A 14,527-nucleotide genomic window follows, 5' to 3' on the forward strand; every position below is an offset into this window, starting at 1 on the left:
TCTACTATTGATGCATTCGGATTACCTTCCGCAAGGTTCTCGCATGTCCATATTGACATCGTGGGTCCACTTCCACCAAGTAAAGGAAATCGCTACGTTGTGACTTGCAGTGACCGATTCACCAGATGGCCGGAAGCTATTCCTGTACCCGATCAGACTGCTGAAACTGTGGCATTCGCTTTCCTGTCGAATTGGATCTCCCGTTTTGGCGTTCCAGAACGCATTACTACGGACAGGGGTTCTCAGTTTGAATCTGAACTCTTCCGATCTCTTGCGAAGTTGCTGGGTGTGGACAGGGTGCGTACTACCGCTTACCACCCACAAAGCAATGGAGCCATCGAGAGATTCCACAGGGACTTGAAAGCTGCCATCATGTGTCACGCCACTGAAAGATGGGTTGACGTTCTTCCTACCATTCTACTCGGGATACGCTCAAGTTTCAAACCTGATTTTGGTGCTACGCCGGCGGACATGGTCTACGGAACATCTCTGAGGTTACCAGGAGACTTCTTCAAAGATTCCGGTAAGCACACCTCAAAATCTGATTATGTCACGAACTTGCGTATGACTATGTCAAAGCTTCGTCCTTCGCCTTTGTCCAATCATTCCTCAAAAAACATTTTTGTGCACAAGGACTTGGCCAGATCCACACACGTTTTTGTGAGGGTTGACACTGTAAGGCGTTCGCTACAGCAGCCTTACCAAGGACCTTATGAAGTTTTGAATAGGACTGATAAATTTTTTACTTTGCGTATCAATAATGAATCTAAGTGTATTTCCATTGATCGTTTAAAACCTGCATTTTTGTTTAATTCTCTCGAATGCAAAGAATCTAATGTTTGCAAATCATCTATATGTAATGCCCCAGCCTCGCCGCAGGGCTTCGTCACGAGGTTCGGACGGAAAGTCCGTTTTGTAACACCTTATCAAGCTTAACGTCCTTCGGACTCGTGGGGGAGTACTGTGGCGATGCTGTCGGCAAGAGTGTGTAGGTGTTGGTTTCGAATAGCATAAATCTGCCAACACCTCGTTATGTGTGCGCGCCTTTTCTTGGCCTCTCTTCCGCTGTTTGGGAGAGAAGGCTTTGGTTTCTTGCAGAGTAGAGATGTCTGTTAACTGTGTGTCCGTGTATTCTTATTTCGTATATATGTGTTAACGTGCCGTGTGTTTCTTCTAATTAATAAACCGTATATTTAACCGTATCTAGAATTGAACAGTCTTAGTGGAGTCAAATAAAATTTAACTATGGATAAATAACCACATATGGTGCCCACAAACTAAACCCGGCCCTGTCCTCGGGCCATAGACCTGGGGTTGAAGATGTTTGAGCCCCTCCCTAATAAATTGTGCGAGGGGGCTGAACCCCAAATAATTAATAAATATATAATGCAACGTACCACTGCCCCTCCAGTCCAGGGACAGGGGGACAAGAGATATCATCCGGCTCCATCAAAGTTTTGTTAAGAAAGTACCGAGTGTTTACAACACGATAATTGCATCACTTTGTGGCCCGCAGACTAAAAAAGTACACCCCTGGGTAACACGTATACGAAATCGAATTATATTATATAATGCACTAATGATTGTGGTGCAGTAGTAACTATGCAGAAATTATTCAAGCATCAATTAAACATTTTAAAATAATTATTTTCTGTCGAACAGAGCTTCACCATTCAGTCAGGGGCGGCTTAAGTGAGAGTGCAAGAGTCTGAACATCCATGTCGGGGCCCAAATAAGACATCGGGGGGGGGGGGGATGTATCCGTGCCCTGGATCAAAGACGTTTTGTTAATCAGTGAACTCATGTTGTTTAAATGTTGGAGCTGTCGTGCAGGGCCGTATTCCGGAGTGGAACGGGCAGGTCTGGTGCTCCGGATCCGGGGATAAATTTTATCCTCTAACCTTCTTTTCGATATTACAAGGGGGCGCCAAAATACTTGCTTGCTCCGACTGACCAAGCATCTATTTGCTGTCCTGTCCCAGGGCACATGCTTCACTTCCCTATGCGGAAATCAGGCCCTGTTCTATGTTCAACAAGTAATGTGGGAAGGGCCGCAACCAGATGCTTGGTCAGCCAAGCAAGTGCATATTCTGGTGTCCCCTTGTAACCAGGGTCGCAACTGGGGGGGAGGGAGCAGGTGGGTCTCTTGCCCCGGGCGCTGGACCAGATTGGGCGCAAATTTTATTCTCAAACCTCTCCTTCAACATTACAAGGGGGCGCCAAAATGCGCAATTGCTCCGGGTGACCAAGCATCTAGTTGCGGCCCTGCTTGTAATGTTAATTGAAGGAGAGGTGAAAGAGTGAAATTTGCCCCCCCCCCCGGACCAGATCCACCTGCTCTTCCCTAATCAGCGATATTTGTGGCGTCTACTCTAACAAAATTGCTGAGAGTTTTGTGAAGTAGAACTATGTGCAAAAAAAATTATCAAAGAACAGTAATTTTACTCAGTGTTCCAACGGGAGACGGTCGCGTGAGGAATCGGGTGACGTCACTTTTTCGAAAAGAGTAGCTAGAAAACCGGTATTAGGGCACTCCCTGCAACAACTGTATCTTTTTTTCTTCTTCCGGTCGCTTGGCGCGCGTAATCTGCTTAGTCACTTTTAACGCCAAGCGTTGGCGAAACTCCGCCACACTTCTTCGCGATATCTATGATCTATGAAGAACTTTTCTAGCTTTTTTCCCCTGTAATGTCTCTCTGCTAACAGTGGAACCTCGTTTATACGACGTTCAAGAGGCCAAAGGTACAGCCAAAAGGTCCTATTAATGTGTAAGTCTTTTAAACGGAGAACTTTTTCAAGAAAATGACTTCTCTCCCTTCCACCCCCCCCCCCCCCAGACAGGTTTACAAAATTCAATATGTTTAATTGTATCTCCAACACTGAGAGAGAGAGAGAGAGATAAAAATAAATACCATTTCTCAATAACACTTGAGGGACAAATAATTAAATCGCGCACTTCAAATAACTTGAACTTGAAGAAATAAAATTTAGTGGAACGTTACCTTTTTGCGGTACGAAATTGGGTACAAAATTGCAACCATGTTCTGCAGGTGGTGTTGACCTAATCCCGTTGTTTGAATGACGTCACACTACGACTCTAAGGATGTGGGATTTTTGGATTTTAAATTTCGTTCTTAGCCTGTATTGGCGTTCAAAATATTAATATTTAAAATGTTTTTTGTGTGACCCATAATAATTCCGCCGGATATTTTTATATTTTTTTGTATATTTAAATGAGTGAAATTAATGGTAATTTTTTAGAAACTATTTGAGGATGACACCTTTAGACTCTTTTATTCATGCTGCAAGAGGTTTTATAGTTATTAAAATAAAAATGTTAACTTTTCATACGGACACCCTGTGCCCAAGAACCAAATTGCAAAGTTAATGCCCAGTCTCTCGTGATGCTAACGACATTCCACGTTTTTAAGTGCAATATTCACAGAAATATTTGAACTAAAAAATCGGAGAAAAGTTGGTAAAAGAACAGCATAAACGAGGAAATGAAGCGCTGTCTGTTAGTATACGCTTTTCTTTCATAACTATTTTCCTGTTTTTGAATTCAAATACCTCAGTCAGACCTGCCAACTCTCCGGATTAGGCGGGAGACTCCGGATTTTTAACCCTTCCTCCTGCTCTTCAGATTTGTTAAAATTTCTCCAGATTTTGACAGAAAATTAGATTTTACGTGAGCTTTCACGTTGTCGTGACACCAATGACTGCCGTCGTCGTTAGGGAAAACACCCTGGGAGTACAGCCGTGGTCATTTCCATCGAGCGACCGTAAAAAAAGTCTTGGTGACCGCATTTAAGCAACTGGCATAAACGTGCCTTTGTTTACGTAGCGTTTATCGACAATCATTCATCGGGGACATGACTTTGGTTGCCGAAATTCCTGTATAATCGTTATTGTATTCCATTAACAGCCATGCGGTAAACACAAGTTTTTTCGCCAGCAGCTTTGTATTTTAAAGTTTTTTAAATTGTTTCTTCCGATTAAATATGTCTTCAGAAAGGAAATATAAAACTTTAAGCTATATAAAGCTAAATATAAAACTTTTACGAGTTCGTATCAATCACTTGATAGCATCCACGAAAGGAAACACTTATGTTTTTTGAACAGTATGTAGATGTGATTTCTCAATTCTTCATGGAAAGACTGACGTGGAATTATACGCTGATCAGGGGCAATGCAAAACCTGCCTTGGGGGGGGGGGTGGGGAAGGAATGGAACTGTTTCTTAATTAACTGTTTCTTTATTTAAAAAAATATTTTTCAAAAACATATTTTTTTGAATTTTACTGATCGAGTCTATGATTACCAGGGAGGGGGAAGGGGGGGGGGGGGGGGTAGCTCACTCGCCAGAATCTCCGGCTTTCTGGATTCCAAAGTCTGGCACGTCTGCTCAGTGGATATTGCACTTAGAAACGTTATTCATCGTTTTTGCTACACACGAGGGCTAATTAGACTTGAGTCTAATTGGCGAGAGTTTTATCAACCTGTGCTTCCTCACACCACTTAGAACCAAGTAAACTTTTCGTTGGCGACAGAATAGACAGAAAAAAACATGCTTATTGGGATGTGAGAACAGGGTGTCCGTATATAAAAAGTTATTTTTTATATTTTAATAACTACACTACCCTTTTAAACATGGAAAACATATCTAAGTCTACACGTTATTTGGACATTTTATCTAGCTGTATGTATGGCTCTATGATCAACGATTCGCCAGTAAAATGCAGCAAGGAGAAATTATGGAATCAATATAATTGCATATTAGATTGAAGTTTCATGTTCAATTCTAATGGTCACATTCTAATTTGTTATTAATATTTTTATTCCCACTTTTAAAACCAAACGGGAAAAAAATCTGCCATTTTTTATACAAGGTGCTCAGAAAAAAATTTTAACATCTACTTATATTATGATTAATGGGTGATAATACCCATATTAACTGTGACAAATGGTTGACTATTAGGTTCTAGGGAAGTGCTGCTTCTCCGGCAGAGCGGAAATAATGTCAGAAGTGAGAGATTGTGCTTGTTGAACGGGTTTCTCGTTACGAGAATTAATACGAACAACATAGAGAAATGTTTTTTATTCCCAAGAAATAACTACTATAGATGTAAATAGATATAATTCAATTAATAATACATTAATAATCATTGAACTAACTGCAAGCAGAAAATACAACCAGAGATGCATGGGTGTTGAATACTTTACTGATGTTTTCTGACACTATTTTAGTACGAATCATAAATATTTTCCCGAGAGTGTTTTTCTGGTCTAAGAAACACTTTTATTACGAATGATAAATATTTTTCCCGAGGAGAAACAAATAGAGAGAAAATCAAGAACCCATTTTTTGGAAAAGTTCCATTTCTTTTTTCAAATAAAACTAGTTAATAGTTCCTATAAAATATTCCGAGATTCAGTGTTTTGTGGATTCGAATTAACTTCAATGTCAGGCATTTCCTGATGGGAATTTTGCGTATAGCTAATGATGTGTTCCAATCCGATGCTTCGGGTGAACAGGAGTTTTATGATGTTTTCCTTGAATTCTTGACGTATGTAAAGCCTGACGAGCGGAGGATTTCTGTGCAGTTTTGCAAGGCCATACTCGAGGAAGATGGTTATTCTTTCTTCTAACGCAATAGTAGTATGCACCAGCCACAATAGCAGTGAAGAGGATAAGCGCTGTAAGAACATACGGCCAAACTTTTACATCGCTTGGGTATTCACCAGTAGGTGATGTGCACCACCCGTAACCATTGCACTGGAGTTTAGGGCCACATATTGTTCCATAAGGCAATTTTGCCCTAACTCCATGTGGAACAAGTCCCAGTATCTCGCTTGAAATGCACTTTCCGTCTTTCAAACAACAAACTCTGCAACTCCATTTCTGTTTGCACATGCAGTCATCAAGACTGTGGTCTCGGCAATAGCTGCTATTGCACGAACCTGAAGAGCAGGTATGAACACCGTCGCTCATACCTGTACAAGTTGTCCCATCTCTAGAAAAAGTTTTTTTCCAGCAGTCTTTGGAATTACCATCGCACGTCCCCACGACGCAACCACCGTTTTCAGAAGCACATCGTGTCCCATTTACGGCCACTGTACAGTTTGCGCAACACGAGTCCGTTTCGTCGCTGCATGTGTAACCTTTACTACGACGGTAGGTGCATTCTTTGTCTTCACCCAGACCACCTTTCGGTGTGCAGCACTTGTCCATTTTTCCACAAACATGTTCATCAGGACCGCAGTCACACTCTTCGTCACCTTCCCTCACTCCATTTCCACATTCTGGAGATGAGGGTCTCATGCACTCCCTCACGTAGTCCAGTTTTAGCGTAGCCCGTATAGCATCGATACTGCACGGAGAATATTTTTCGCTATTTCCACCCATCGAACCGTGAGACATCATCACGTAATTGAATATTCCGTATGGTACGCATGTAGCATTTTCATCTGTATCATGGGGTGCCCCAAATGAATGACCAAACTCATGAATGAACGCTTTATCTAAGTGCGGTATGCCAGTTCTTACGACTAGGAAATTCTTATTATTTCTAGAGCAGACAGCTCCTTTATTTGCTATCCCATTGGCATTCACGGCCGTTCCTGTTACACCAAGTATCAAACAAGAAAAATTACTGCGCTTTTCGTTAATCTTTTGGAATTCAGCGTAATATTTATAAATGTCTTTTATGGCTCCAGGGAACGGATAGTCTGGTCCGTTTTTATTTTTATAAATTTTAATCTTCCAAGGCAATAGTCGGACGACATACGCTCCTAAATCTGTATTGCGAATCGCCTGGTCGACTAACTTCAGCTTTAGATACAAAAACTGAAGAGTATCGCCTTTGTACGATTCATAAAGTTCTACGTCACCGAGTACCTCGACTCTACATACCAGGGAACTATTAGAACTGAGGACTTGTTGTTCAGCAATTGGGAAATCTTCAAATACACTGAGTTTGTGATCAAAGTTTGAGCGGTTGTTGTACGAATCGCTCTTGTTTCTGGATTTCTGATCGGTCTCTTTGGCCGTGGAATGCTGATTCGGTGCACAAATCAGGGTTGTATTGTTCTTGATATCGACATCTCTGTACACCACAGTCTTCGACATCATGTTGGTGTCGTTGAAGTACCTCAACGCCTGAACACAATAATAAGTGACATTTTTCATTTTCACATTTCCTTCGAAACCACCACTTTCAGTCAAGTATCCTAACACTGACGTTGTTTCGTTCTCGAACTCGTAAAACTTGCCTTGAAATGGTCCGACGTATTTCTCTCCATCTCCATGTACTTCCACCGACGTCCTTTTCAGCAGCACATCTGGAGTTTTATGGGCTGATACTGCAATGTTGTGTCCAAAGTAGTCGAAACCTATGTGCAAGGTGCGATTGGGCGTGCCGAATGATTCAATTTCATCTTCATTCTCCTCAAAGGATATGCGTAAATCGGTGATTTTGTACTGGGTTAAAACTTTCTCTAGTTCAGGTGAGGCAACTATGAATCTGTACAGATTTATTATGGATAAGAAGACAGTTTTCCAAAAGATTTTTGAAAACCCCATTTTTCCTGGTTATACGACCCTTGGAACCAAAACGGCTAATTTTAGTTCCTATAATCCAGCAACACCTTCTGGACAACAAACAACACAATTGCTGCTTGAAACAATGGGTCAACTACCTGGTACTGTTACAAATCGATGCTGTTGTAATATCCTGTACGTTTTTTAATAAATACAAATGACATGAATGTCGCTCTCCACTTGTTAATACAAGATATACAGAAGACTGGATGTTGTGAAGATATTTATTATTTGAGATGTTAATTTTTTAAGGAAGGGAAAAACTCATCTCTGCCTCTACCGGTGGTCGAACCCGGGTCCCTCGATTGCCGGACGAGTGCTCTGACCACTAAGCTACAGAGGAGATAGAGTTTTTCCTTCGCTAGAGCGTATATATGCCGAACGGAACCGAGCAATGGACGGTCAATATATATAGCAATGTCATATATATATAGCCTTCTGGTGGCTCGTCGTCCAATAGCTATTAGCTGATCGGTTTCACCGTCTATTGCACGGTTCCGTTCGGCATATATACGCTCTAGCGAAGGAAAACCTCTATCTCCTCTGTAGCTTAGCGGTCAGAGCACTCGTCCGGCAATCGAGCACTCGTTCGACTCCCGGTAGAGGCAGAGATGAGTTTTTTAATTCCTTAAAAAATTAACATCTCAAATAATAAATATCATCCGGTCAAAGCAAAATTAATACATGCCAACACCAATCTCTCAGATCACTTAGTTGCGTCTAAATGGGGCTGGGGAAGGCGGCTTTCTGACGATAAGTAATACTGAGATTTGTGAAATTTTAAAAAGAGCGATTTTTTTTTTAAGTTTTCAATGCCCGTAATATTCAAGTTTTACAGATTATGCCTCTGAAATTCACTAATAAACTTAAAACTGGTAAAATAGGCAATTTATGGCACGATAATTTCAAAAAAGGCATTTTTACCGGAAAAGTTTAAAAATAAGTAAAAAAAAAACATTTATGTGGCATTCTGCCTGAACTTCCGGGCTCTACTAAGGACGAATCGTTTGCACCAAAAAAATTTCGCAGAATCTTCGATATCATTTTAACCGTGTTTGGCTGTATAAATAAAGTACTTTTTTTAACTATAACTTTGCGATCTGCAATTGCTGAACTGGTCAAAAACATTTTTTGATCAGTATTGGCACCTAAAACTTTTTTTATGTAGATACGGAATTTCGGGCTGAGGGTAGTACGAAATGTTTTGCACGCCATAATCCATTTTGCTTATCGAGAAACTTCTGAAAGTGGTATTTTAACTCAAGTAGAGAGTTACGGCAGTCTCTCGATAATTCGAGGAGGATCGGACCGAGGGCACCTCGGATTAAGTAAACAATTACGAAGAAAACGGTCAAACTTTTTGCACATCTCTCGGTGACCCCCGAAAGTTGAAATGGTATTATAGGCTTTATAGACTTCATTCAAAGGAGTCTATAAAATCCACGTATCAGAAGACATATTTCAGGGCACTTTTTGCCTTTTACCGACCTCAGTTGTACGTATTTTTCTTGCCCTGCGCATAGGCGGAGATAGACTTGGAAGTCTGGGGGAAAGGGGCATGATGATAATGTCAATTCATATATACGCATATACATTATATCTGTCGACTTCAATTTTGACGTTGGGGGGGGGGTGCATCCCCCCCAGGCGTATCTCCACCCATGGCAGTGCGCCAACATTTTTTTGTTGGGTAACTTTCGTTTTTTGTGAATAGTTCGTTTCTTTCTTTTTTTTTTGTATTTTGATTTTATATTATGTTCCCTCCACTTCATCGATTCTCTAATATAGTAAATTATGTCTCTGACCTGCGATTTCTTTTATTTTTCTTCCTGCTCTTCTGCAACTGATGTAATTGGTAAAGAGTGAATAGCAAGAGCGCGTCTTCCATTGTGGACATCCATCAACAGTCACAAGCTGGATCGCAAGATAAAACGGTTGAAAAATCGTTGCGTGTAGACACCCCCAAAAAATGACACGATTTTCAGACCGTTTTGTCGTCCGTTTTGGGGAAAAGAGGGAGTGTCTGCGATAAGATGGTGTCGTGTAGACGGAAAAAATCGAAAGTCAAGTGGTTCAAGGTCGCGTCAAAAAATCTGGTGGCCGAGCAATAGTTTCCGTGAAATCCTACGATAAAAGGGTGCGTGTAAACGCGTTTCCATTTTGTCGTCAGTTTTTCCCTCCTCGTACCCTTTTTTTTTATCGAATGAATTTTCGTGTACAGTCGATCCCGGTCATAACGTCCCCATTTATAACGTTTTCGCGCTTGATGGAAATAATTTTGGGGGGGTCTAGTTGATTCTCATTAAGATTTCCCGTTAAAAGCGTTTTCCCGCTTACAACGTTTCCTCATGGCGGTTTTTTGAAACGTTATAAGCGGGATCCCCTGTATTTTATTTTAATTTCCTGAATTTATTTTTCCCAGTCAGACCTATTCATAACGATCGCGGTTTTAATGACAATTTTTCTATAACAACAATTCTTGGCGGAATGACTAATTCCCATACAGAAGAATTTTCATGAACGTTGCTTACAACGTCGAAGAAATTCAACGCCCTCGGTTACAACGATTCATTTTTTTGTCACTTTTTCTTTTGTTTTTATGGCATGTCTTTTTAAGAAAATTCCCCATTTTTCCCAATTTTCGATAATTCTACCTACAATCGGTTATATTTTTAGCAAAAATTGGTGATGCCTCGTATTTATGATCCCAATTCACCGTACCGTTCTAGATCAATTATGGTCAATGAACACTTTATTTACATTATATTTGATTTCATCTGATTACATTTTTGATCCAAAAAATAAGTACGTCAGCCTCGCTTGTAATGACTAGAGCCCGGAAGTTTAGGCACTAAAGATGGTCGAAATAGGCAGGCAAAAAGGCACTAAAAAATGAATAAAATAGGCACAAAAAAAAGACATAATTTTAATGGAAAAAAAAACTACAAATAACTAAAAACTAAGGTATTGAGGGCCCAAAAAATAGCTGAAAAATCGATTGTACTTAATCCGTCTATTATTTTAATTACAATGTATAATAACTGCATTATTATTTAAGTTAAATGGATTTCAAGTCAAAAATAAAATGTTACTAGACCGTCAGGATTAGGTTACTAATTCCAGGGCCACGATTACCAGACGCGGGGTCGGTAGGGATAATGATCTGTGGAGCTATCTCGAGTTGCGAATGATTCTCGTTTATTTGTCGTATCATTTTGAATAATCATTATCATTTCTATAGTTGAAACATGGCTATCGTGTTCTATTTTTGTAAAAAGAAAAAAATATTTTTATATTACTACGTATACAAGACTACTTCAAGCGTGGGGCCCTGCATGACCGCATGTGTCACACACCCATGAGGGGGAACTCTTGTCAATTTAATCGATTTTAAATGTACATGTTTAATAAATAACCATGGTTGTTTGCAGCGCATTTACGGTGCAAAAAATAAAGCCAAACAACATGGGCCCCAGAGCCCTGTTTGCTCCTATTCCGCCTTCCATAAGCCATGTTGCCAATTCAAGACTTTTCGGACAATCATCGGTCCACTATACACATACAACGCAGTCCAATGCCTGAGCGAGACATATTATATGAAGCCTGTGAGGAGAAACAAATTTCTAACTTTCCTCCGCTTTTCTAACACGGACTGCGTTCATCTGAAACAAAATCATTCACGGCTAATATCATCCGGTCAAAGCAAAATTAATACGTGCCAACAGCAATCTCTCAGATCACTTAGTTGCGTCTAAATGGGGCTGGGGAAGGCGGCTTTCTGACGATAAGTAATACTGAGATTTGTGAAATTTTAAAAAGAGCGATTTTTTTTTTAAGTTTTCAATGCCCGTAATATTCAAGTTTTACAGATTATGCCTTTGAAATTCACTAATAAACTTGAAACTGTTAAAATAGGCATTTATGGCACGATAATTTCAAAAAAGGCATTTTTACCGGAAAAGTTTAAAAATAAGTAAAAAAAAACCATTTATGTGGCATTTTGCCTGAACTTCCGGGCTCTACTAAGGACGAATCGTTTGTACCAAAAAAATTTCGCAGAATCTTCGATATCATTTTAACCGTGTTTGGCTGTATAAATAAAGTACTTTTTTTAACTATAACTTTGCGATCTGCAATTGCTGAACTGGTCAAAAACATTTTTTGATCAGTATTGGCACCTAAAACTTTTTTTATGTAGATACGGAATTTCGGGCTGAGGGTAGTACGAAATGTTTTGCACGCCATAATTCATTTTGCTTATCGAGAAACTTCTGAAAGTGGTATTTTAACTCAAGTAGAGAGTTACGGCAGTCTCTCGATAATTCGAGGAGGATCGGACCGAGGCCACCTCGGATTAAGTAAACAATTACGAAGAAAACGGTCAAACTTTTTGCACATCTCTCGGCGACCCCCGAAAGTTGAAATGGTCTGCGTCCATTCAAAGGAGTCTATAAAATCCACGTATCAGAAGACATATTTCAGGGCAATTTTTGTCTTTTACCGACCTCAGTTGTACGTATTTTTCTTGCCCTGCGCATAGGCGGAGATAGACTTGGAAGTCTGGGGGGAAGGGGCATGATGATAATGTCAATTCATATATACGCATATACATTATATCTGTCGACTTCAATTTTGACGCTGGGGGAGGGGGTGCATCCCCCCAGGCGTATCTCCACCCATGGCAGTGCGCCAACATTTTTTTGTTGGGTAACTTTCGTTTTTTGTGAATAGTTCGCTTCTTTTTTTTTGTATTTTGATTTTATATTATGTTCCCTCCACTTCATCGATTCTTTAATATAGTAAATTATGTCTCTGACCTGCGATTTCTTTTATTTTTCTTCCTGCTCTTCTGCAACTGATACAATTGGTAAAGAGTGAATAGAAAGAGCGCGCCTTCCATTGTGGACATCCATCAACAGTCACAAGCTGGATCGCAAGATAAAACGGTTGAAAAATCGTTGCGTGTAGACACCCCCAAAAAATGACACGATTTTCAGACCGGTTTGGTCCCCCCCAAAACGGACGACAAAACGGTGCGTGTAAACCGGCCTTTAAACGGATACTTTCCTCTAAGTGTTCGTTTTATAATGGAATAGTAAATCGACGGAGTTTTTGTAATGATCAATTATCGTTATTACTAATCGTTGATTGATTATGACATAATAAAAGCGAAATCGTTAATCATTAAGTAATTAAAGAAAATTACCAATTATAGTGAATCCAATTGGAGTTTTTGTGACGATTAATTATTGTTAATACTAATCGTTAACTAGATGACATAATAAAAGCAATATCGTTGGTTAATCATTAATTAAGGTTAATTAACGATTATACTGAATCCAACGGAGTTTTTGTGATGGATAATTGTTGCTAATACTAATCGTTAATTAGTTATGACATAATAATAAGCGAAATCGCTAATTAATCGTTAGTTAATTAAGGATCATTAATTATCATGCTAAATCCAACGGAGTTTTTATGACGCCTAATTATTGTTAATACTAATCGTTAATTAGTTGACGTAATGAAAACGATATCGTTAATTAATCAAAATACCGTTGGATTTCGTTTTATCGTTACTAATTATCGATCATGATTTAGTTTTATCGTTAATAAACTAATTAACGATAAAACTAAATCAAACGGAATTTTGTAACGATTAATTTTCGTTTTTCTAAGCGAAAATTTGTTGTGGCACTAAAAGCGAAATCGCTGATTTATCATCAATTAATTAATTTACTATAATTAGCGATTACACTAAACCCATTGCAACTTCAAGGCGAGTCCTATTAATTTCATGTACATTCGTCATTCTTTCATGTTTAATTTTATAATAAATATTTTTTGTTGTCAACAAAAACACACAATAGATCCCCACGTGATAGCTCCATGATGCCAACTGCCCATGCAGGCAGACGCTCCCGCGAGCGGTGCACTATAACCACCACCGGCTAGAATCGCGCGGGATCATCTCGCCTTCTACAACTGCCGCGGTTTAAGCAATAAAGCGAGAAGCGGGAAGCGGTGCACTATGGACGTACCCTAACATCGCAAATACGAAGGATTTGATAAAATGCGGGGGAAACTGGTCGAAGTTTAAATTTCGTATGCACTGGCATTACCGGTACTCCCAGGCAAGCGGCTTCGCGGAAAAATACATGGATGTGTGACTTCTGCCGGTCTTTTAAAACTGTGATATTTTTGAGATTGAAATCAATGTTTGCGGCTTTCAAGACGGAGATTTTGAAGATCAAAGACAACTCGCAAAAGCTGGAAGAAAAGAAATAGTCAAATGAGATTTTCCGGTGTCAAATACATGAATTGCAAGTGTCAGCTGATGAAATACATACAAAAACAAAAAAACCCTTTCTCGGAATCAGGCATCGCTGGAAGTTCAAGGAAGTGACTCAGGGCCGCATTCACCGACACTGCTTGAACTGTAGTCAAAATTTTTGTATAAGAGATCAACATAGATTGGTTGAAAACCTGAATTTAGCCAATCCGTGTGGATCTCTTATCAAAAAATTGTGACTATAGTTTAAACCATGTCGGTGAATACTGCCCTTAATGTGCCAACTAAATGACATGTCACAGTATTGCCGGAATCGGAATGTAGAGATATCTGGAATTCACGCACGAAAGATGAAAATTTGAAGACTATCATATCAACGGTGGGACAGAAAGCTGGACTTAAAATATTGGAGATGGACATTGATGTCACCCACCGGATCAGAAACTAATGTGACCAACAACCTGACAAAATTGTTGCACAATTCCGTTCACGGGACATTCGGGATGCCTACATTACCGCATCACGTAAAATGCGCTTGACGGCGAAAGACATCCATGGTACCTTCTCGGAACAACAGCGAGTGTTCATCAACGAGCATCTCAGGCAGCAGAACAAACTACTCAAGGAGGCCAAGGA

General features: G+C 39.8%; 1 protein-coding gene across 1 annotated transcript; it reads right to left on the reverse strand.

Moving 5' to 3' along the window:
* Positions 1-5,496: 5,496 nt before the first annotated feature.
* Positions 5,497-7,581, reverse strand: LOC149078697 (disintegrin and metalloproteinase domain-containing protein 10-like). Its single transcript, XM_089241389.1, has one exon. The coding sequence runs from the start codon at positions 7,579-7,581 to the stop codon at positions 5,497-5,499; it is 2,085 nt and encodes a 694-aa protein (XP_089097515.1).
* Positions 7,582-14,527: the final 6,946 nt, after the last annotated feature.

Source organism: Pholcus phalangioides, unplaced genomic scaffold (genome assembly GCF_987345545.1).
Source record: "Pholcus phalangioides strain wild (caught in Gottingen) unplaced genomic scaffold, Ppha-v1.0 ptg000013l_1, whole genome shotgun sequence".
NCBI classification, from domain to species: domain Eukaryota; kingdom Metazoa; phylum Arthropoda; class Arachnida; order Araneae; family Pholcidae; genus Pholcus; species Pholcus phalangioides.

Excerpts from the sequence above, each read along its gene's own strand:
- LOC149078697 (XM_089241389.1), bottom strand. The coding sequence starts at position 7,581 with ATGGGGTTTTCAAAAATCTTTTGGAAAACTGTCTTCTTATCCATAATA.